The following is a 24,055-nucleotide window of genomic DNA, read 5'->3' as shown; positions in this document are numbered from 1 at the left end:
CTGCCATGTGATTGGTTCATTAGATATTTGTGCTAACACTATCTAATAAAGTGGCCGGTGAGTGTATGAACTATCTAGAAACAGTTAGTGTTTGGAATTAATCGATATATTAATGACTGATGATCCAATAATGCTTTTTAATGTCATCTTTTTTCTATTTGTTTTTTACCTCTTGAGTTTAGCTTAAATAAACCATAGGAATGATCTCCTGACAAACACTTTGCCGTATTTACATCAGAGTATGAAGTAAAATGTATGAATAATTAAAAATTTCCTATCAAGTCTGTTCTTTCTATGATATATATATATAAAATTGTCCATAAGCAAAAATTGAACACAAATATTATTTCATACGTTTGATGGAAAGAGATTGTTAGTGTGGCAGTACATCAACCACACTGTATACTGCTTTAGTTACTTTTGTCAGACATGCTGTGAAACACCGTAAAAAGGCTGGTGCAATGTGCACTCAGCGAAGAGAGATCGTAAAATGACAGCGCCCAAGGTTAAAGCTGTAAGGCATCTTGTGTGGAGAAATGGAGCCACTATAATGTGTGTGCGTGTGCGTGCGTACGTGCGTGTGTGTGTCTTGCCCTCACTAACGTAAATGCCATGACATTCCTGAGCTTGTTGATATTTCCAGTGACTCGCTGCTGAATGTTAAACCACTGCTGGCCCCCATTTGCGTGTAAATCTTTGGCAGAACTAACGTGTCGTTGAGTCTTTGAACGTTACGAGGATCAGCTGAAGGGAACTGAAAAACGTTCAGTCACTATAAAGCAGTATAGTAGCATAACCAGGATTCAAAGGCACTCACATTAGCACTGGCTTGTTGCTGTTTGCATGCCACCTGTGTTGCACGGTAGCAGGACGATCGAGAGGCTTGTAAATCACTGCAGTTCTCTCTCTCTCTCCTCAGAGTTCTCCGCAGGATTCAACCCCTTCACCAAAACCATCCTACATGAACACATGACCAGCAGCAGCTGACGGGAGGAAGACCACACATCAGAAGGCAAACGGATGGAAATGAAGAGAAACCAACTCAAAGACAACCACGGTGGCTATGGCAACTATCAGCACGCACCAGAAGAAAAAGGATACAGATTTTCTTGTAGTTTTTATTACTTTTTTTTTTTTTTAAGAAATGGTGGGAAAAAAATATCTACTACTAGGCTAGAAGCATGATTTTGTATAAAACAAAAACCAGACAGACAAAAAAAATCAAAAACAAAAAAAAAAAAAGAAACTAGCAACCAAAACGTGCTTCCTGTTATCTGTATCAGCATGAGTGACTGCTGCCGCATGGCCTGTGTTTAACTACAAATACCGAGGGAATGCAGGGGCGGGTTAAAAGGGTGGGGCGGGATGGGGAGGAGACACCGCTTAATGGGACGGGCATGCAATGTAGGCTACCACCGGCCCATTTTCTAACCCAGTGGTGAAGAGTTTAACTTAAGAAAAAGAGACACTAAAATACTGAGAATTACGTCATCTCTAGGCAACTGTTACCCCCTCCTCCTCCATGCTGCACTCAATCAGCACCACAAACTAGTTTCACACCTGGCCGAGTGGTCTCTAAGTCCAGTAAAGCTACAATTATCGCCCCAGGATATCAGTGTTGTGTACATAATATTGTATGCACTAAAATGCTCTTACGTGACTGTGTGTTACGCGTGTTGTTTCTGTTACTAGATCCCTATGCGATGCAACTGATGCTGCTGTTTCAGGTACATGAGAAATTCCTCCCTGTTTTTTTTTTTCTTGTTTGGTTTCATTTGCTCAGAATCTATATATTATTATTCTATATCTTGAGATCTTTGTGGGTAAAAGAACATACCGTTGTGTCGCTCTGCCTGTTTTAAATCGTTGGATTTGCGTGTGTATGTGCGTGTGTGTGTGTCCGGATGTTTCGTTGTGATTTTCACGCGCTTTCATTGTTTCCGTTCCACATGTCCGACTGTAGAGGAAGATGTTCTTTAAGTCATTTCCTGTACCGTGGGGATTTTTCAGCTTTGGGAGGCGGGTTTACAGCAGGAACCTGCCTCGCCAAACTTTGATCAAAGTGGCTTGCCTTGTGGAGAGGAAGGTAAAGAGATATATATGTACAAGTGAAAGATTATCACAAGAGATTAACCTGCTCTTTCATCCTACTCCTCTGCCTTTTTCTTGTCCCCACTGTGCTGTATCCTCATGAGGTTTGTGTTAATGTCTGAGCTAAAATCCCGATACCTCTGCTTATCACCCAACCTCCATCTCTCATCCCCTAGCCTCTACAGTCAGCCTCTCAGAGTAGATGTAGCAGTCCCGTCCACCTTCCACTGGGATGCGGGATCCCACCTTCAGCTCGTACAGTAGCTGCGTCTGTTTGACCTCATCGCACAGTATATGACACCACCCCACGAGGTGCGCTTACAGACCATCTCACAGCCACCAGAAGATGTCACTCGATGAGGGTAAAGTAGCTGAAACGGAATCATGTAGCACTAGTTTTACTGGACGAAGCGATGTGCGTTGCGTTTAGGGTCGAGGACGTGTTGAGCTTCGATGTTTGTCTCCTTGGCGGTTCTTCAGTGTGTAGCAAAGACAGTCACCAATCACTGTGATGAGAAACTGTAATACTGACCCGTAACTGTGAGCCTGACCCGTCCAGAAGCATGTCTCTTGTTCCGCTCCTTTCTTTAGTCTTCTTGTCACGATTTGCTGTCTTAACTGTACTCCAGAAGTAGAAGCAATAACTGCTTTAAATGGAAAGGATTATTCGTGTGTGTGTGTGTGTGTGTGTGTGTGTGTGTGTGTGTGTGTGTGTGTGTGTGTGTGTGTGTGTGTGTGTGTGTGTGTGTGTGTGAGCGAGAGAGTGACAGAGGAGGGAGGATTTTAGGATCACAGCTTGCGTTCTTCCTGAACTTTCAGCTTTATTCTACTTCTCACTTTACTCAGAAATGATGTCAGTACATTAGCGTCCTGCATTTTATCCTTTTGCCTCTCTAGAAAAGAAAACTTTAAGTATACTGGTGTGGCTCCATGCCAGCCATTGCATCTGCAAAGTGCCCGCTGTTTGTTTTTGTTACTCATCTGGGAATGTAGGTGTGTTCAGCCTGTTTTTAAACCTTAATAACATTCATATGCACCTTGAAAGAAATCCTGAGTGTGTTTTGCGTGTGTGCGAGTGTGTGAGCGCGTGGTGTGATTTAAATATCACATACTCAGTCCTGGATATTGGGACAAGTTAAAGTTGTGATAATATCACAGGAAGTAATATTGCAAATGGACAAAGACTATATGTGTAATTCTAAATCACATATTTTTAAAGGTTTATTTACCTCAATAAGTGTGCCATCTCACATTATATCAATAACCAATACATGCATTTCTTTCAAATGTTGCGTCAGACATTGAATGCTTTTATTATAGACAAATATGTAAGTCACAAAAATGTTGCAATAAGCACCCATAAATAAGTGTTTAGTATGGCTTCTCACAGCCATGAGATGATGAATGTAAAGTCTTGGTATACTGTGAGTCTTGTTATGACGTAGTCATCCGTGTTGGCTCTATACTTCAGTAGATAATAGGGTATTCACTCTATTGTTTCAGCTCAATGTCTGCTGTTGATTATCATAAATATGACTTCATTCTCATTTCATCACAAACATGCACAGATGGTGGTAGATTTTAAAGAGCAAAGCCTCGAATTTTTAAAAAAAATCTTTTTTGACATGTTAACAAATATCCCTTCATGAGGTATTATTGTTATTTTATTAGCTTAATAAAGGTCAGATGTAAAAAAAAAAAAAGTTGTGCCCCCTTATATCAATCACAGCATATGATTTGCTCTTTAAGGGCTCATATGTTTAGATTGTTTTCTGCTGATGTCAGGCTCAGAGCCAGATGGGAACTGGTTAAAGAAGATAGACGGAGTTATGGGGGAGGCTTGGTGGCTTCGAAGGCTAGTCTTCAAGAGGACATGCATTTTCCCTCAACACAGCCCACCCCCTGACATTTTTATGCCCTTTTACCAAATATGAGACTGAGCCAATCTTAAGACTTCCACGTGGTGACCGTTTGGACGTGGTCAGACGGGAGTCCGACTAAGTGAGAGCGAGAGAGAGTCGAGGTTACATCAGAAAAAAAGCACTGCACTGAGGGACTACTGAGATGATGCCATGCACCAAGTTCATGCAAAAATATTAACTGTTGCAAAAACTAGAGAACACATGTATATTCCTTTAGAATGGATTGAAGACATTATTAATGCAATAGCATATTACTCAATACTAAGGAATGCAACTGCGCACATGCACAGAAAATGTTTTTAACATAAAAGGCTATATATATGAGATATATGAAAAATATATATATAAATATATATATTTATTTAGAATGCTATGCACCCTTACTTGTCAACTGGGATTCTAGTTATGTTATGGATGTACTTTTAGCATCATACAGCTGTAGCTACCAAGAGACTGTTGAGTTCTGGGTAATGCCTGCAAAATGGGGATAAATAGGGTTCTTGTGGGTATTTTAACTTGTTTTGTCTGCTTTTTTATTGTTATGGAGAGTCAATCATGGATTTAAAATATGTAAAAGCCTTTTAATCCAATCAAATCCGAAGACATCTACTGACAATTTACTCTGTACACCAGCTCAACATTTACAAAATTAATAAAGAAATGAAATGTCTTTGTGTATATTGTGTGTGATTTTCTGTGTGGCACGTCATCCATGACAGTCATCACAAGTCAGTTTTATAAACATGCTGAAATTTCAGGTGTGTAGCTGTGCATGCTGTATGAAGATGATCTTGACTTGCTGGACCTTTACAAAGAACAAAAAAAAGGGAGGAAGGGAAGATGCTCATTTGAAACGCCACAGAGGAAGTAAAGTAAACGAACAAATGGAAGCAACACTTACACCGGCTTGTGGAAACAATTTTATAAATCTTTTTTTTTCTCTTTTTGTGACACATCACATATGTTTTAAAATCTCCCAATATGTATTAGAGTTGATTTTGACATTTGATGGTCACGTTTGAGGCTTGTAGAGGATCGGTTCTGCAACTTCCTGATCTTAGGTTCCTCAAACCTTTAAGCTAAAGGTTTAAATTTTAAGGCTTCTCGGTTGTGGAATCATCTGCTAACACCTTTTCTTCTCATTAAAAAATAAGAAAAAATGCATTTACTTCGGAATTGTCCTTCAATCCCGCAACTTAGCAAAGAAACAATTTTGCAGGAATAATAGTATTTTTTCACAAACAAGGTGACTCCCATTATTATTATTTACTTTGGGCATCTATTCCTGAAGACCGCTTTATTGATTTTCACGCTCATTAGCTCATCAGAACTGCGCAACATCTATTTTAGTCTCATACAAAACATTTCCATGCATGTTTGCACGTGTTTCAATAAATCAGTACACGTATTTCCATTTTTTCAAGCAAAATATAGAAGAGAAGCGAAAAAGAAACGAGTGCTGACCCAGGAATTGCACAGGACAGTATGTATGTTATCATCTTATTAATGTGTCTATTGTCTGTAAATAATGCTGTTCGACTTGTTTTGAAAAAACACCTTTTTAAAAAAAACAAAACAAAAAAAAAACGTCTTATTATGTTGTTTTTATTATGACAGTTATAGCCGGTGAAGTTTTGAACATCGCAGAGTGCGCAGTCCTTTAGTGCCAGCAGGGGGCGCAGTTGGCTGTTTTTTGTGCACCTCTGGAGCCTTCTCTCCTGCAGCCTGCTGTGTTGTTTTGTGTGCATGTTGAGGCAGGCAGAGTGAGAGCGGAGGAACGTGTGCTCAGGTCCTTTTAAACAAAGATCCTGGACACTAGTTCGTGTGTGTGAGTGCTTGATGTAATGTGACTGTTTTAGGTCCAGCCTTCCACTGTTTGCACTTATGAAAACGAGGTATTTATTTTTATTTATCCGACAGTAGTCATTTAGTTGAGTCAAAGCCATACCCGAAACCCCGGCTCGGCGTGGCTTTATAAAACCAAGACTTTGTGCTTGTTTGATGTTAATTAGTTAGTTAGTATTAGTTTATTGTAGTTGGGAGAAGATGTCCACCGATTGCCAGAAGACCACCGCTAAGGCCATCCCGTCGATCAGGAGGGTGACGATCAACGACGCGGAGCACATGCCCCACGACTACTCCACCACCCCGGGAGGGACTCTGTTCAGCACGACCCCCGGCGGTACGCAGTGTTGCTATTTGTCATATTCATTCAAGAGTGCCGAGGAGATCTGCTCTGACTCCCGGACACACATGACTTGTACTCTTATCCACTTTGGAGCCGTTCTCTCTGTCTGCAGCTTAGGCTAACTCCATGAGGTCTGCTGTAGCTCTGCTAAGCTAACCGCTAAAGCTAGCGAGCAAGTGTTTACTTGAAAAGAGGAAATGCAAAGAAATGCGGACTCTGAAGTAATGAAGGAACAGGTTGTTTAGACATGACGGTCTTAATTAAGATAGTGAGAGTCTGTCTGTAGCTTAGCTGCAGTCTAAAGTTTGGTTTCTACGCACTGCTGTCACACGGTCAGCCAGCAGAGCTGCTCCACCTTTGGTTTACTGTAGAGATCATTTAAATTCCTCTAGAGGTCCCTGCTTCTGAGGACTGTCCACCTAAACCTGCTGCAGACACGAGGTTTAACTCAGTAAAGGTAATCTAAAGGTTAGAGTAACACTGTGTAATTACACTAAAAGGTGTCACTTCATCCTTTTTCCAGGGTTTTGTGCGTCACAGTGTTAATAACTACCTTATAAAAGTAACACTGGGTCATTATTAAACGGATATAACTATTTTTAAAAACCAGTATCAAACTGCTGCGATGATTTATTTTCATATTGTGATGTATTCCCTTAATTGGTCAGGACACATTTCTTTTAAGGGAGATTATAAAGAATAGTATAGTAAAAATATATTTATATCAATGCAGGTAGCATATTTAGCAAAAACGTTTTTTTTAATATAGCACATTTCATTACATGTAACCTCAATGTGGTTAACAAAGATATTATTATATATATATTTCTACACTTCATATAAAATAAGGTATTAGCACTAATGTTTCTGGCATATTACAGGTATTGTAAGCACACAGGTGGTGTGCAAGCATACGTTGTGGTGTACAAAAAGTGACAGCGTGCAGTGAGCTATGTTTAGTCTGGTTCAGTACATGTGGATCTGACTCAAGTGGATGAGTTAAAGAGTCTGATAGCAGCAGACAGCAAGATTAAATAAATCATTTGCTGAAAAAAAGAAGACACAATCATACCTGTGCAGGTTTATGAGGCTTTATGGCAGTGAAAACAGCATAAACAAAACAACAGCACCTGTTAAGTGTAAGCCCAGGTAAATAAAGAGGATTCTGAATATGTGCACAGTTGTAGTTGATCTCAGATCAGCAGGCAACTTGTTCCAAAGAGCAGGACCCCAGTAATGAGAGCAACCTCAGACTGAGGTCTGACTCTGGGAATAGTTACAAGATCTGCACCAGATGAGCAGGGCATGAACCGGTGAGAGATTTGTGAGATAACAGAAGGATTTAAAAAGCAATTCTATATTGTACTGGAAGCCAATGAAGGGTTTTCAGTACTGGGTAATGTGGTCAGATTTCTGTGTAGCTGTAAGGAATCTGGTTGAATGACCTGAAGCTGTCATGTTGATGATTTGGGCAGTCCTGAAAATAGAGAACTTGTTAGGCGAATGTGCAAATATAACATACTGCCTTAAAAAGGGCACATGTTCCTTTTGCACCAAATGTTAAAACTGTGTTTATTAACTGTACACTTTGCTGTTCACAAAGCTTTTCGTCACGAAGCTTTTCTTCAAGTTTAGTTGCGTTAAATCAGAAAGTAAGTCAGTTGGTTCGTTATCACAACTGGAAGCCATCACATCACTGCCAAGGAGTGTGTGTGTGTTGTGTTCATTCAGACTGGCTCATTGTGCGACAGTATACATAATATACAACAGCTGAAGCGTTACAGATCATAACAACAGCCGTAAGAGAGCAGCAGCACAATTAGTAATAACATTGCCACATATATGCTGCAACGTCCTTCTAGTTACTGCGTGAAGATCAGGTACAGACAGCAAGATTTTGAAGAAATGCCTGTTTTCATATTGTAATCACGTCTATCGTGGCACACAGGTCAAGTTAAAATACAGGAATTTGATGAAGCAGCTGATCCCAGTCAGTGCGAGTGTGGCCTCAGTGCTCTGTTTGATCTCTCAATGCTGCGCATCTGATAATCATCCTTCATTTTTCCCACCTACGAACACAAAAGGTACCAGGATCATCTACGAACGCAAGTTCCTGCTGGACTGTCGCAGTTCTCCGTTGGCCAGGACCCCTCCTGCCAACCTGCCAGTCATTCCAGGAGTGACCAGCCCTGCCTCCAAGGACACCAGCAAGAAGACTCAAAATGGAGAACTACTGAACAACAACACCACTGCTCCGAACAGTAGCGCTGCTGGTATGTTCACACCTATACACACATCACAGGATGGATGTTGCACTTAAAGTCCATCCATCTATTTTCTGCATTATGATGTAGAACCCATGCAAGCAATACAGCAATGAAGCCTACAAATCATCATCCATCTCCACCCTACATTTATTGTTTACTTATTTTTCTTTTCAAAGGTGATGATGCACAGTTTGAAATGGACATCTAGGTGAAGCCCAACAAAGTGCTGTGAAGACAGGGGTACCGTCTCCTCCCCTACCACCACCTACTCCATGTAGACAGAGGATCTTATCTCTGACGGCCTCATTTTTTGGATCTGTAATTACACTTTCACTGTCTGCCTCAAGGTTTCGGCCTGGTTTGTGTGTAACAAAAAGTGTGCCTTCAGGTAGTGGCTGCGAGTTTAAAACGAACACTGAGAAGTGCTTAACACCAACAATGCCTCATCGCTCGGTAATAAAACAAGTCAGTGAAAATGAGAATCGAATTGTCCGAATTTCTAACCATTCCAGAACGGTTTTCACTCGATGTGCTTTTATTTCAGTGCATTTCGCACAACCTCTCTTTAGATACGGTCTTCCAGTATTGCTCTCATAAACGAGCGCTTCACCTGAAGTGTAAAGAATGTAAAACAGAAATTTGTTGATGACATTTTGAATCAGATATTTCGCTATTTTAGGGTGATTTTAAAAAAGAAATTAAAGCAAACACCATTCAGACTTTATCTCTGCGTCATGTGTTCACTGAGTCTTTCTGTCAAATCCGTTGTTTGTTTTTTTAACTTGAATGGCGCCATCTGAACTTAAATAATGCTTTTGTTTCGTGTCAGCGGTTGAGATGTTTAAGTGAAAAGCTAATGTACATTTCAAAGTGACAAGTCTTGCAGCCTGCTGCACCTCCTGCGTCGCTCTGGTTCAGAGGAATTCCACGTGGAGCTCGCAGGAGGCTGATAACCTCAGTCAGTGGGCTGTTTACAGAGAGGTCAATATGCAACTGTACAACACATCAGGCAGGAACTCCTTCCTTCCATTCAACATTTACGATTCCACTTCTGTCACTGGCTCACTTCACTGTGAAGTGCTTATGAATAAAAGTGCCGGAATAGATGGTGTTTCACTGAACTTCTCATTGTTTGATCTAAAAGATGTTTCACATTTTTAAATTCTTGCATCCAGTAATGTGCGAAGTTTAAAGCCAACACTCATTTCTTTAAGTTTTGATTCCAGACTTTCTTATAACGTTTTAAAATGCTCTTGAACAAAGAACCAGTTTTAATTTGTGTCTTTTGGCACTTTGTTAAAAGCTTTTGTTACTAAAACAGATTTCAGTTGTCTCGATGAAAAATCCCAAAGATAACACAGTTTAACAGCCTGTGTTAACATTGTATTTTTTGCACCAACAAAGTTATTCCAAAAGAGCTGAAAATTTAGTATTTCTCTGCGTGGTGTCCAGAGCTTTAAAGAAATTTGATAAAACTGAACACGTAAAGGACAAAACAAGAAGTGTCAGCCCTAAAAAAAATATTTTTTACAACAAATAAACAGTATCTGAAAGTAATGTTCCCAAGAAATAGATAATCTAGCAAAAACCTGACGCAGAGATGTATCTGACCCTGCAGTTAATCCATCTACCGTCCACTGAAGCCTCATCGGGAATGATCTCAGCGGAAGGCGGCTGTGAAGAAGCCATTATTTAAGAAGGGAAGTGGAGGAAAGGCTGTGGTACAAGAAGTGGACTGAAGATCAGTGTCAACAGGGGTGACAGAGTGATAAATACAGATTTCTTGGTTCAAATCGTCATCACTGTGTACAAAGGAGGACAGGAGAGTCCAACACTGAGTGTCTACAGCCATCTGTGAAACAGGGTGGAGGCTCTGTCATGGGTTTTGGAGTTATGTGTGGTGTTGGAAATCTCATCAAAACAAATCATTCTGAACACAGAAAAGTCCTGTCAGATTTTTTTGATACATTATGGAGTAAAATCAATGCCATATAGAGAAACACACTGTGATACACAATCAGTCACTGACTGACCACAGAGCCCAGACCTCAATAAAACTGAAGCAGTGTGGGATCTCGACAGAGAATATAAAAGAAGAGCTTTGAATGTCTTTCAAGAAGCCTGGAGAGATATTCCTGAAGACTAAAGAAATAACAAGAAAGCTGCCAAAAAGGGTTCGGGCTGTGTCAAAGAATAAAGGTGCTCATAACAAATATTGACTTTCAAATTCGTTAGAATTCAGTTTTTTGCTGCTGGATTTGTATGTGTGTTTGCATGTAGCCTTAATGCAAAAATCACTGCAACTGTTTCCCACTGTCCTCGCCAAATATGAAGAAATAAGGGGTGGTGCAAGACTTTTGCACAGTGCTGTAGCAATGAAACACTCTTTCGTTATGAATACTCTTGCATGTGCGGAACTGCACAAATGCGTTTCTACTTTCAGCCTGTGGTGTAAGCGGCTCTGTAGAGAATCATCATTAGAATAAATATAAATAAAGCTCAAATCATTGAGTGGATTAAAAAATGGATGCGCTCCGGGTTCATTTGTAGTGAGTACAAACAAAAGGTCCTGATTGCAAAACTTACCTCTGCAAAAAAAAAAAAAAAAAAAAAAACAGGAAAGAAAAGAAAAGAAAAACACGTGGACAAATCCTGAAATACTACTCGGTCTGGTCTTGTCTTGGGTGGATGTGTGGTTGAATAGTTTCAGCTGATCACTTCCAGTCCGGCCTGTCTTTCCTCCACAGTAGCGTCACCCTTCAGGTGCAGTCTTTCCAATCCCTCCCATGAATGATCTCCTTGTCACCTTAGCTTCCTGGCTGTCCAACCCCCTCCTCACCAGGATAAACAAGTAGTACTACTGCCTTTTCTCACCCACCGGTCCATCCTTCAGTGTGGTTTGTGTTGTTCCACCCAGCGTGCCCGGCCAGGGAGGACGACGCTAATGACCTCTGATGATGTGTGCACTTTAACAGGACCAAGATGTGGATTGGGGAGGTGAGAAAGGCCAATATACTAAGTTGCTGGCTGCTAGCAACGGATTAAGAGGTGGATGCACATTCTGCCTTTTATTTGTTAACCCAAACAGATCTGTCATCCGAGGAACATTAAGAACAAAGTGTGCCCGTTTAGCTGTGTAGCTACTGCTGGTAGATTTAATGGAAGTGGCAACAAATGAAATGCTATTTAAAGCTTACACCAGATAAACTGGTGGTGCTGATATATATTTGTTTAATTTTTACAAATAAATTAGGCGTGATTCATTTTTAACTAAATAAATACATTTTCATTTAACTTTGAATTAGGAAAAAAACCTTTGTGACTGTGTATGAGCCTTTTTTAATGTTTAATAAAGGGTTTGTTAAAAATGTTCACCTTATAAATAAAAATATATAAGAACGGGTGAAGAAAAATATTTTAAAACAACATAAAACAGCACACTTCCGTCAAAATAAAAAAAATTTAATATACGTTTCATATTTTATGTACAGAATTTACATGATAATGCATAAATAACACAAAAGATAGAAAAACATTAGTTTATCACCCAGTATGGATGCAATATATATACTTTGAGTCATTTCATCTCAATAACATTGATATTTTAGTATTCATTTATACATCGAAGCAATTAAAAAAACATCTGAGTTAAAGTTTATGGTCGGTTAATGTTCAGTTAATAGACCACAAACAAAGCAGGTTTGTGTGTTTAGGTGTAAGCTGGGGTGGTGATGGGTTGGGGCTTCAGTGGCACCCGCAATCCTCAACAATCATGTCCTCGTGATGCCGCAGAGTCAAATCATCGCTCTCAAAGTACAGCATGGAGAGGGGGCTGAGGCGCGTTGGCACGCAGGACGGGCAGGTCACTCTTTCTGGGTGGTGATGTTTCAAGAGGCTCTGAAAATGAAATAATTTACATGAATAAATGAGCAACTATAGGATTTTTTATTTTGAGGTTTAGAAATAGTTCAGTGAAACTCTTTAATCTGCTTACCTGCATGTATGCATGGTTGGTGGGACTGAAAGACTCGTCCAGGGGTGTAGGGCACTCTCCCTCACAGCGATATGCGTTGTAGCGCTTCGGATGCACAATCCACTCATCCCAGCCGATGTGGTCAAAGTCCACCCACATGTCTACCTTTCGGCACAGCGGTCTCTGGACCTGCTCTGCTGCTGCTGATGGTGCTGGAGCCACAGTAGGTGCAAGTACACCAGCTACTCGCATCCTTTCCATTCTGTTCCTTTTGTGGCGCCGACTTTGAATGTCGCTGCCCTCTTTGTCCATGGACACATACTTGGAGTTCTCCACAGTGTGAATGAGACTGTACGCTGCATGGCCCTCCTTATGTTTGGAGAAGATCACCATCATGACCTGGTTTGTGGTTGGATGGCGGATTTTTCTCTGCCTCAGTCCTAAAGTTGTGAACAGAGACTTTCTGGTTTTTTCCACTCCATCCCCAGCACCACTCCCATACTGAGTCTCAGGCTCTCCCAAAGCCTCTCGGCTCTGCACTTCGTCTCCCTGGTATAGCCAGTATTTTAAAAGACTGGTCACATTGAACACCTTCCAGGAGGACTTTGTGCTGCTGGGCGATGTGCCAAAGCTCCCTAAGAAAAGACGCTCCTCCTGGCACGATGTGTCATCCAGGTCACAGCTCTGCTTCCGGGAGTGATATAAATCCACAGTGGCACGCTCAGAGGCAGAGAAAGCTGGTAGTCTGATCTGCAGCTCTGCCAGCTGGACAAGCTCACTGGTAGAGATGGATGACATGTCAAATGTGACGGTCCACTTTTCGCCCTCTTGATGGCAGCCTGAAAATGAGACACGCAAGTGAGACTTCAGATTGACACACTGCAGTCTGGGATGAATCTGGACAAACCAGATCTGTGGACAAATGTCAAAACACTGGAGTGAGAGGGTGAACAGGACAGGATGTGTATTGGACCCCCCTGTGCAAGGACGTCTGAGGGCTAATATACAACCTCCCCACATAAAACAGGGCAAGCCTTTAAAGTTCGAATAAGCACTTTGACACTTGCTGGGTCGTAAAAGGGAGGGTCTGATAGCACAGACAATCGACCAGTCAATGAGCTCCTGGAGGATTCAGTGCACAGAGAAACCAACTCATACATTAAATAGCAAATTTAACAACCAATGAGCAACATGAAAAACATAATTCAGCTGTTTACTCACCTCTGGCCATCAGGCTTTTGACAGAATCAAAACTGTGCACTGACAGGCTGTCGCTTTGTGCAGTAACATCGCTGACAGCTACAGATGAGGAGGAATCAGCACTTCTGAAGGAGCGATACAGCTGGATCATGTACAGAGGGTATCCTCTGCGATGATCGGTTGACAGATTTCTGAATGCCAAACTGCTCTCGAGTCCCGTGTGATATCTGTGGCCCCGGGCAGAAGAAACCACTCCAAAAGCACAGATGAAGACTATGAGGACTTCCATTTCAGCTGAAACTCACAAAGTGAACACCGGAATGAGAAGAGAGAGAAGCAGAGATCTCCTCCTTTACTCCAGCTGCTCTCAGGCTCAAATGATGCTCTGAGCAGACGGAGCTCCAGGCAGGCCTTTTATAGCCGCCAGCTGCCCTTTGATGACCCCTGGCCACTCCAGGCATCCGAACAGCCCCTCTGATCATCAGAGCACATCAGAGGGCCAGAAAAAACAGAAGAAGAAAGCATTTATCCAAGGTCATTGTCCCATCAAATGAACTGTTCTTTCAGAAATCAATTTAAAAACAATTAAAATCTTGCACAGCAACTCGCACCTTTCTATTTCCTTAATGCAAATAAAGTTTATAAGAATAAAATGACTAATATAAAATGACAACTCAATGTTGAAATGTAAAAACATGTTTTATTTATTAACAAGCTGCAAGAAACATTTGTCTTAATTGCTTCCAACGAGTTAGGATTATAAATATGTTTATAAAATAGTACACAGACACACACTGTGTGATTTCAGTTCTAGTACGGATTAGTTTATAATTTATAGAAGCTGTAAAAATGTGCTGACTCAGAGAGACAGCTCCAAAGACATAAACAGTAAACTACAGTTTAAGAGGTAACGTTCATAACTGCAAAGTGTGTTTCAAAAGTAACCAGGAAACAATAGTACAAGGTTTTAAAGTAACACATTCATATCCAAAAAAAATGTCAGGGTTTCACATTATATGGTCCGGAAGCTCATCAAAAAGAGGTCTGTGTATTAATTTATATAAAGACTTTATATGGAGGTCTGACTGGTCTGACTGGTTTCATCTGTTTCCCACTGTGCTGCTGCTGATGGCTCCTCTCATAAAGCATCAAAGAAGTTCTTCACCTGTGGACAAACAGGCATACTAGGATCACAGCATATCAGAAACATCATCCATACAAAAACATGTCAGCTGACTGGCTCAAACACCCTCACATGCCCCACCCCAGGGTGGAAGATTGTGATTCGCAACATCAGAGCAGTGCCCTCGTGTGGTTAACTCTGGCACAGCACCTTTTAGGAATAAATGCCATTCAGTAGGTATTCAAGCACACCTTTGTGATAAACTGTTCCTGCACCTCTGGGTCACTCTTAAATTCCACGCTGGCATCAAGTTTTAAGACGGGTATCTGCTTCAGCTTCTCAAAATGGATTCTGAAAGGAGAGAACAAAGCTGTATTATTATGACATTAACAGCAGACCACACACTGCTGCACCGTCAGCTGTTCACAGCAAACAGCTGCAAGGAACCTGAACACAAGCACTGTGCCACCACCAGAAAGTTTAGACCAGCTAGATATCACTACTTTGTGTAGCTTCTCTTTTTTACTTGTAAGCATAATGGAGAGGGAGACTAACGGGATAGCGGGCTATCTCCAGCTTAAAGTCAGAGTTCTCAGTATCACAAAGGCGAGTCTCTTTTTACCTGGCTACATCGCCATGCTAACCTACACTGAGCACATACCACATTCAGAGTTTCTCATTAAAATCACCTGGAAGTGCCACAATTTTCACTTATTTGTTTCTTTACAGCTTTGAGTGCAATGCAGAGTGCTGGGGGAACATGTTTTACCTTAGTAACAAGGTGGAGCTAACTGTGCATGACAACTGGTAACTGGATGCAAGTATTCTGTTGGTCATGCAGAAAATGTATAAAGGTCTTTACGCTTGACTCTAATTTACTTTTGCAGCTAATAGAACGCAGGACATGTTTATTTAATAGACCAAATTAACTTCACCTTATGTTCCAGAGCTCTAATGTGTCTTTTGTTCCATTTTTCTCCCCTCACCTCTTGTGGGAGATGACCGTGCTTCCCTGAGCCTGGTTGTGCCAGAGATTTCTTCCTGTTAAAAGGAAGTTTTTTCTTTCCACCATCACCAAGTGCCTGCTCATAGTCTGATTGTTGAAATTTTCTCTCTATTATTGTAGGGTCTTTACCTTACAATACAAAGTGCCTCAAGACGACTGTTGTGATTTGGCATTATATTATAATTATTATTATATTTAAAAAACTGAATGATCACCTTAAAAACAAGAGTGCCCTCAGCATTAAAATATATCTATTAACTCATATTAAAAAATAAAAAATTCTTAACACTGTGTTAATTCACCAGATTAACGATTTTCTGCAGCATTAAAGTCTTGTCTTATTTGTCACATTTTACTGTTATTTTTGTAACACTATTTTATGAATATCATCTGATAACATCCGTGATTGGAGTAAGTGCCACTTATAGGGCTTTTTCTGTGTGGAAGAGGAATCACATGATGCCTGAAACAGCCTGGCTTTGTTGAACTTCTTTTGTAGTACACCCCTCTGGTTAGGCGTGCGCCATAAATTACAATGGCAATAAATCACATAATCCAGAAAATCTGGGGTTAAACCTTAAATTATGTCACCAAGCCCCAGGCCCTTCTTCATTGTACAGTTGACCCCCGGTATTTGCAGGGTTGAGACCCCCTGTAAAAAGGCTTATAAGACCAAATATACCTTAAAGTATCACCCCAAAACAGCCAACAGCACTGGAAAAAGTCAAAAGATAATCAGAGCTGTGTAATCTTATTCTCACTCACTCGGTCGTTTTCTCAACCAGCCACCTCTCATGTTGAGAGTGCAACTTATCCAGATAATCCAGCTTCACGCCCTCCTCTTCTGCTCTTCCCCGACGCTGCAGGCGCTCCATGCATTTCTAAAAGACATGCAAAACTGTTTGTGTGACACTAAATTACCTTCCACTCAGAGCACAAAATACTGAATTTCATGTGCCATACCTCTGGTGGGGCGCTGAGGTAAATTATGCCCTCTAGCTCCACCTGGTGTCCAAACTGCTCCACCAGGAGGGAATGCCAGTCCTGGTAGACAGCCCATTCTGTAGTGTTGATACATCCCAGCTCAAACATGTTCAGAGCAAAGATATATCTGAGAAAACATAATACAGGAGAATTAATTTTCATTATATCCTTGTCAAAATTTTGCTTATTTTGTTGAAAATACTTCTGGTAAATGTGACTCACTCACCTATCGCTGTAGACTGAACGCTCATACACCTGGACAGGTGTTCCCTTTGACTGGAGGAGGCGTGCAGGTGGAGGCTGCAGCTGTGTTCTGAGCCGGCTCATGCAGGAATACGTCTGGAACGTGTATGACCAGCGCTGAGGGTCCTGGTACATCATCTGCAGCAGGTTGCTGACTGTGGTCTGTGGGGGCACACCTTGGCCCTGTCAAAGACACGAGCAGACAAATGTAAGCTGCATTATCCTGCCTTCCTTTAATTTGTGTAACAAAAAAGATGAAGATGTGAATATACCCACCTTTGAGGTCTCACTTTCAATGTTCTGCCACTTGCTGACAGGTTCTGCCACCACCTCCCAGTCTGCACAAGCTGACTGCAGGAGTTTCGCAAAGGTCGATTTTCCAACAGCTGTTATTAAAAAGCAGGTAATGCAGGAGATCAGCACAGAGACATACAACAGGAGATTCGTCTAACTGGGACAATCTGTAAACTCTTACCGATGTTGCCCTCGATAGAAACTCTCCTCACCCGAGCTTTTGCATCCGCAGCTGAACCTGACAGACACCTCGAAGAAAATAAAGTGAGGCTTCCTCTCTTATTTGCCATAGCTCTCAGTACGGCTGTGTATCCACCTCTCATCAGGGAGTCAGAGCTCTTCCACTGGATGCATGTCAATCTTCTGACCTGTGTGAAACCTGCTCGCTGATTATATATGCTGAACAGAGCGTACCGACAAGGCGCAGACATCCCGACAGGTAGTACAACTATACCGGAAAATCACATTAACCCGCAGGTCATTCGGTGGGTAAATGAGTTACAGAACCTGTTATGAAAGTTTGCATCAAGTTAAGACAGACGTTAGCTGGAAGCCCCACGTGAGGTAAGCTCGAGGAGCGTTCATCAGTAACCACAGGAGAGCTAATGTTATAGCGGTGTGGATGCTAACACCGCTATAATGTTGAATTAATGGTCAACGTCCGTTTAATTCGGGTCAGGGAAAAAACCAAAAACGACTATTACCGGCTCAAAACACATGTACCTATTTTACACATGCTACAAACAGTAGCGTTAGCAACAAAAACCACTTCCGGCTCACGTTGTGTACTTTCGCAATAAAAGCATTTCAATATTTTGCTTAGCATAAACAACGAGGTTTGTGTAAACTGACAGCACAGTTTGAGGTGGTGACTACTTATAAATGCAGTTATATTTAGTTATTACAAATATTTTTTAAAAATATTAAATGAGTATATAAATGTACATTCTCATGTGACAACGCGAGTGTTTGTTTATTTATTTATTTATTCTTTATTTATTTTTCACACAGTGAAATTTTCATACGCATTTCAACCTCGGTGCTTAGCGTTTTTTGGGGGATTTGGGGTTTTTTTGGGCGGTGGGGGTACTTACATTCGTCATGTTCGTGAGGTTTGTTTTTATTTTAAATATGTATATTGTAGGTTTTCTTAGTTTTCTGTTTACATGTACTGAGAGATTTGCACTGGTGTAATCTCGCTAAATGGCCAAGAAATTCCCAGTTTACGAGATTTAAGTTTAAGTTTCCTGTCCAGTTAGCGTAATCCGGTAGTTTGTATTCAGCGTGTCTACAATAAAGTAAAACAAACAAACAATCAAAAAAAAAATCAAAATTAAAGATAATTATAAAATAAATAAACTATCCTGTGTTCGTGTGCCTTTGTAGAAAAACTTGTTTGATTTCATCAGCACAGGGTATGAGGGCGCCAGCATTAAACTCAAACTAAACAAAGATGGTTACATAGGTCTCGATGCATGTATAGGCTATTAAAAGGGAGAGTGTTTCACTAAACCTGATAATGCATTTTTAAATGGACTCCATCAAAACACATCACTTGCTGACAAACAGCATGCTGATTGCTGCGGAAATCAAAGATAACCTGAAACACTAACAAAAGTCACTTCTTTAATTTTCTTGAACGCCTGTCAGAAATTCTTACCGTCCCATAGTGTTGCAAAGCACCATTTCTTTACGCAAAAACGCCTTAAACATATTAAACACTCAACGTAATGGCATTGATTTTTCACGTTGTTGTCACGTTTCAGGACCACGGACAGCACGTGCTTCTGCGTTCGAAAATTAGCTCGTTGCCTCTAATCAGCAGATATTAGTGAGCGTCACACCTTCCCATCACACGCAGACGACTCCACTAGCTTTCTTAGTAAATTTGGCCCATACCCTACAATATATGATGCAGTGGCGTGCACAGACATTTTGGGGGGCAAGTGCTCCAGGGGGAAAAAAGGGCACTTTTTGCATATGTGGAAAACCTTTTCTTTTTATAATAAAAAAATCGCACAGGTTAAATGCAATTTGACTTTTATTTCAAAACATTCTCTAAAAATCAAAAATCACACCACAAAAAGATAAAATCTGTATCCAACTCTAAACTATATACATACATATTCTCAAGTGTCCATTAAATGGAGTGTACTGCTCTAAAGAAGCATCCTTCTTGGTGCCATGTCTTTGTAGATGTTGATGACCTCGTTGTAATTGATCTCCACATCTTTCTCAATGGCCAATAATAATAATAATGGATTGGATTTATATAGCGCTTTTCAAGGCACCCAAAGCGCTTTACAATACCACTATTCATTCACTCTCGCATTCACACACTGGTGGAGGCAAGCTACGGTTGTAGCCACAGCTGCCCTGGGGCAGACTGACAGAAGCGAGGCTGCCATATCGCGCCATCGGCCCCTCTGGCCAACACCAGTAGGCAAGTAGGGTAAAGTGTCTTGCCCAAGGACACAATGACCAGGACAGAGAGGATCGAACCGGCGACCTTCCGGTTACAGATGCGATTCCCAACCCCCTGAGCCACGGTCGCCCTGTCTGATCTCCTAACAAGAGGAGATCAGACAACCTTTCTTCTCCACACAAACTTCTTAGTTTATTTTTGATTATTTTTAGCTTTGAAAAGGATCTTTCAACTGTCGCAGTTGTCACTGGTAGTGTTGCGTAGATCTGAATCATTTTGACAAAGGCAGGAAAGATCAGCTGGCCATTGTTTTCCCTCAGTATCAGAAATATTTCTCTGAGGTCTTTTGAACTAAAGCTGGAGTGGAAGACCTTTAATTCTGTTTTGAGCTGGTCCTCATCTTCTCCATAGAATTCACAGAGGATGTGGACAGCTTCAATGGCTTCTGGGTTTGGTGGGCCTACCCAGTTAGCATGCACAGTTAAGGGCTGGAAGGACTGAATGATTCTGGCCGTTGGGCTTCCAGTATTGTCCCCTTTGAACTTCCTGTTCAGTTCCCCAGTCATGATGTCCAGAAAGGTGAAATATACACCACTCCTGAAATATGCCTCCACTGACTCAAACTGAGCACCTACTTGAGACACTGTGGTGCTGTGTTGGAAACGCACTGGAACTTTCCGCTTTCTCTCCTGACCAGGCACCACGGTAGGTACTGGAATGTTGAAACTCTCTGCCTTCTCTGATGCACATCTAAATATCTCTCCAAATTTCTCCTCAGACCTCATGGTTTGCAATGTGTGAAGCACACCATCAATTACCTTGTAGGCAGTGGAATGGTCCAACCCTTCTTCCTGCAGAGAATCTGATGCCAAAGCAGTGACTTCGAATACTGGTGTGGTGATTTCCATGCAGAGAATGAACATAAAATTAATGGCATTTCTGTACATCTGAGCATCACCTTGGGCCAGGTTAGGTGGGTCACTGTCACTGATGTCATCAAGGAGCATCAAAATGGCTTTCAAATTTCTCTGAAGTGCCTTCAGTGCTTTTTCCCTGCAAGCCCATCGAGTATCTGACAGCTGCTGGAGCTCCAGGAAAGTTGTCCAGGAAAGAGAGACTCCTGAAATTTGACCAAGGCAGCATGACGCTTTGGGGAGCCTGAGCAAAAGGCATACAATTTCTCCACCAAGTTGAAAAATGTCACAAAATGCTTGCTGGACTTTGATGCCTCCACTAGTACCAAATTGAGGCAATGGGCTTTGCAGTGCACATAGAGGGCCTTCTCATTGTGTGCACGGATTCTAGCTTGGAGACCTTTATACGTGCCACTCATGTTGGCTGCTCCATCATAGCCTTGACCATACATGTTCTTCATCTCTAGGCCATTCTTTTGCAGAAGCAAGAACACTGTATTCTCCAGCTCCTGGCCTGTAGTTGTATCAACATTGCACACTTCGATGAATCTCTCCTTTATTTGCATATGATGAAAATATCGCACAACAAATGACACTTGCTCTTTGTGTGAAACGTCAGAGGTTTCATCAAGTAGAATGGAATACATTTCAGCCTCTTTTATTTCACGTTGTATCTCCTTCCTGATGTAAGTTCCTAGTGCTGCAATGATGTCATTTTGACTTCTGTTGGAAAGCAGTGACACCTGGGGCCTTATCTTGGTGGCTTTAACTGTGGCAATTTTTTCCAAATGCATTTTCAGCACACTATCGTAGCGGGAAAATACATTGACTAATTCACGAAAATTGCCACGGTTATCACTGGACTCACTCTCATCATGACCTGCTTGTCCCTGACGTGCAAGATACACTGTTAGGTCAATTAATCTTGTCAGGATTTCTTTGTTTGTCTGCCTCTCTCGCTCTCTAACTTCCACCCCTTTTACGTCTGAAACATCAAATGCAGACTGAAGGGCCTTTTTCTGGAAATTGATCCATCTAACCATGCTTGTCATGTGCATCTCTGCGCTGGAGTGTTGTTTGATTTTTTCAAGAGCAGTACTCCACTTTCTGATGCCATCAGTTGTCCAGGCTGTTCTGCTTTTATATTTTTCATCCGAGAGGAAAAGCCGACAACTAAAACAATGCATTGAATTAGCATTGTTTTAGTGTGTATTCCAGCCACACATTAGCAGAAAACCACTGTTTCTGGAATGATCTCCCCTCAGTTTTTGAGTAAGGTATATCAGGCTGACATGGGCCCACATTGCAGCACATTGAAACGTATCTGTCATTGCGCTTTATTTTAAATGTATGGATGTGTGTTGGATCTGTTGGGTATTGTAAAGCTGCTAACTTTGACATTATGTGATCGATCTGTTCTTCCTCATTGTGGTCTTCAGAGAGCACATTAAAACATTAAAATAGAACCTGACTCTGCCCTTGACTCTGACCTTTCATCTTCATTTTCCTTTGCTTTCATCCAGGAGAGCAGAGAACTGCTTCCCTGGGCTGCCTGTTGTAGATCCCTTTCTTTCTCCTTTCTCAGCTTCTCTTTCCTAGGCATTATGCTTGCTGAAATTAGTAAATAAATAGACCAAAATGTATGAGAACGAATAAGACTGACTGTGGTCATTACAAGAACAGGGCAGAATGGTCGTTTTCACAGGCAATTGGGAACTGCCTATTTTTCCTTTAGCAAATTAATGTGTTAATGTTGCCAATATGTTACACCAAAAAAAATTAACATGTCTAACCAGTGCTTCTCAAAACTTTTAACATGCACCACCCCCAACACCGTACCCTTCAAACTACCAATAACAACGTCACTGTTCTGTCACAATCAGGTCACAACACAGTGCGTAAATGTCTGCAAGCATCGCTGAGTCAGTAACAACCAGTTAGGCTAAAGACTGCATCTTTAGACAGTTGGACGATGTTCTAACTTTCTCACAGGAGACACCTACTAAAGACAGTCAAAGACATTAATTTCAATCTTACCAAAGTAGGACAGTAGTTGACGTTAGTTATGGAAAGGCTAATCCACAAAAACGGAGAAACGTCCATAATTCTATTATTCATAATCATGGCAAGGTTTTAGGTTTTTCTGCAGTTCCATCTCTAAAAAGTGTGATGTCTTCCCGTCACTGACTTCAGTTTGAAAACTTTGTATTTATTCACAGATTTCCGTGAGATCATCCTAAAATTTGTAACGAAAAATGGGCTCAAAAGAGCCCTCTGCCTAACGGCATGTAGCCTATAGCATAACGTGATATTTTCAATAGTGTATGCAAAAAGGTCGGAATTGATGGAGAGTGGGGTTGCCTAAATGGTTTAGGTTACATTTTAAATGTGTCGTTTTTTTGTTTATCCATATGGATGGATGGAGGGGGCAAGCTGGCAAAGTTTGTCATGTGCAGTTTCTGACAGGCTACTTCACAACAAAACAATTGCAGGTTGGTCTTAGAGGGCAAACAGAATAATTTCACTCGATTCATGGGTTACCTGACGTGTTGGACTGCGGTCAAGTGAGCCCTCACTTACGAAGTCACAGTCAAGCTAGCCGCACCGCCAGCCGCACCTAAAATGTTGTTGCACTACTCTTACGCATATTACGGTATCGGTGCCGACTGGCTTAGAAACGCAGTGTTTTCTGTCCTGACACTACATTACTTCACAATCCACTCCCAGTTTTGGTTTATCTCCACTTTTCCCCCTGTGATCCACAGCCAAAATTACTGTACGGTTTTTGAGAAAATTGATAGTAAACTTTGCACAATTTACTCTACTGTACTCTATATATTCTCATCTTTGAGCTCAGATTACAGAAAAACTATAAGAGGTGACGCAGATATTTCACTGGATTCTGAATCTAGGCCATCTCGACTCTGTACCCTGTCATCCACAGCCAATATTACTGTACGGTTTTTGAGAAAATTGATAGTAAAATCTCCCCATTTTGCTTTACTGTACTCTACATATTCTCATCTTTGAGCTCAGATTACAGGAAAACTGTAAGAGGTGACGCAGATATTTCACTGGATTCTGAATCTAGGCCATCTCCACTCTTCACCCTGTGATCCACAGCCAAAATTACTGTACGGTTTTTGAGAAAATTCATAGTAAACTTTGCACAATTTACTCTACTGTACTTTTAATATTCTCATCTTTGAGCTCAGATTACAGGAAAACTGTAAGAGGTGACACAGATATTTCACTGGATTATGACTCTAGGCTGTTGCCACTCTTCACCCTGTGATCCACAGCCAAAATTACTGTATGGATTTTGAGAAAATTCATAGTAAACTTTGCACAATTTACTCTACTGTACTTTTAATATTCTCATCTTTGAGCTCAGATTACAGGAAAACTGTAAGAGGTGACGCAGA

General features: G+C 41.2%; 5 protein-coding genes across 6 annotated transcripts in view; 2 read left to right on the top strand and 3 right to left on the bottom strand.

Annotated features, from left to right (window-relative positions):
• ank1a (ankyrin 1, erythrocytic a) overlaps window positions 1-3,804 on the top strand; it is an 85,840-nt gene extending 82,036 nt beyond the window's left edge. For both annotated transcript variants that reach the window (XM_085425548.1, XM_085425547.1), the window contains one exon: window positions 920-3,804. The gene's annotated coding sequence lies outside the window, so the exon portion shown is untranslated. The remainder of the gene's footprint in view (window positions 1-919) is intronic.
• A 1,937-nt stretch (window positions 3,805-5,741) lies between these two features.
• LOC146657463 (eukaryotic translation initiation factor 4E-binding protein 2-like) lies at window positions 5,742-9,192 on the top strand. The gene is made up of 3 exons (XM_085425546.1): window positions 5,742-6,195; window positions 8,286-8,474; window positions 8,645-9,192. Exons 1-3 carry the CDS (start codon window positions 6,060-6,062, stop codon window positions 8,674-8,676), a joined length of 357 nt encoding a protein of 118 aa, XP_085281672.1. The 5' UTR covers window positions 5,742-6,059; the 3' UTR covers window positions 8,677-9,192.
• Window positions 9,193-11,921: 2,729 nt separating this feature from the next.
• Window positions 11,922-14,185, bottom strand: spaw (southpaw). The gene is made up of 3 exons (XM_085425543.1): window positions 13,663-14,185; window positions 12,463-13,280; window positions 11,922-12,365 (listed from the first exon to the last, which is right to left on the bottom strand). Exons 1-3 carry the CDS (start codon window positions 13,928-13,930, stop codon window positions 12,213-12,215), a joined length of 1,239 nt encoding a protein of 412 aa, XP_085281669.1. The 5' UTR covers window positions 13,931-14,185; the 3' UTR covers window positions 11,922-12,212.
• Window positions 14,186-14,321: 136 nt separating this feature from the next.
• dguok (deoxyguanosine kinase) lies at window positions 14,322-18,060 on the bottom strand. Its single transcript, XM_085425545.1, has 7 exons — window positions 17,473-18,060; window positions 17,274-17,383; window positions 16,981-17,180; window positions 16,734-16,881; window positions 16,536-16,651; window positions 15,016-15,115; window positions 14,322-14,806 (listed from the first exon to the last, which is right to left on the bottom strand). Exons 1-7 carry the CDS (start codon window positions 17,720-17,722, stop codon window positions 14,780-14,782), a joined length of 951 nt encoding a protein of 316 aa, XP_085281671.1. The 5' UTR covers window positions 17,723-18,060; the 3' UTR covers window positions 14,322-14,779.
• A 1,152-nt stretch (window positions 18,061-19,212) lies between these two features.
• LOC146657460 (uncharacterized) lies at window positions 19,213-22,031 on the bottom strand. The gene is given in 5 exon segments (XM_085426780.1): window positions 19,213-19,546; window positions 19,872-20,161; window positions 20,411-20,425; window positions 21,748-21,835; window positions 21,837-22,031. Coding segments are annotated over 5 exon segments (684 nt in total). The 3' UTR covers window positions 19,213-19,450.
• Between the last annotated feature and the right edge of the window lie 2,024 nt (window positions 22,032-24,055).

The sequence above is a fragment of the Rhamphochromis longiceps genome, linkage group LG12 (genome assembly GCF_057381845.1).
Source record: "Rhamphochromis longiceps isolate RC_006_pf linkage group LG12, R_longiceps_female_GT1.1, whole genome shotgun sequence".
Classification (NCBI taxonomy): domain Eukaryota; kingdom Metazoa; phylum Chordata; class Actinopteri; order Cichliformes; family Cichlidae; genus Rhamphochromis; species Rhamphochromis longiceps.
Note: the sequence above shows the minus strand (reverse complement) of the source record. Positions and strands in the feature narration are given on the sequence as shown.

Coding starts and splice junctions, on each gene's coding strand:
- LOC146657463 (XM_085425546.1), top strand. CDS start 6,060: ATGTCCACCGATTGCCAGAAGACCACCGCTAAGGCCATCCCGTCGATC. Junction 6,196..8,285: donor GTTCAGCACGACCCCCGGCG/GTACGCAGTGTT, acceptor CGAACACAAAAG/GTACCAGGATCATCTACGAA. Junction 8,475..8,644: donor TCCGAACAGTAGCGCTGCTG/GTATGTTCACAC, acceptor TTCTTTTCAAAG/GTGATGATGCACAGTTTGAA.
- spaw (XM_085425543.1), bottom strand. CDS start 13,930: ATGGAAGTCCTCATAGTCTTCATCTGTGCTTTTGGAGTGGTTTCTTCT. Junction 13,281..13,662: donor CAAAAGCCTGATGGCCAGAG/GTGAGTAAACAG, acceptor TCTCATTTTCAG/GCTGCCATCAAGAGGGCGAA. Junction 12,366..12,462: donor CCAACCATGCATACATGCAG/GTAAGCAGATTA, acceptor TTTCATTTTCAG/AGCCTCTTGAAACATCACCA.
- dguok (XM_085425545.1), bottom strand. CDS start 17,722: ATGTCTGCGCCTTGTCGGTACGCTCTGTTCAGCATATATAATCAGCGA. Junction 17,384..17,472: donor TTCTATCGAGGGCAACATCG/GTAAGAGTTTAC, acceptor TTTTAATAACAG/CTGTTGGAAAATCGACCTTT. Junction 16,882..16,980: donor CGTTCAGTCTACAGCGATAG/GTGAGTGAGTCA, acceptor ATGTTTTCTCAG/ATATATCTTTGCTCTGAACA.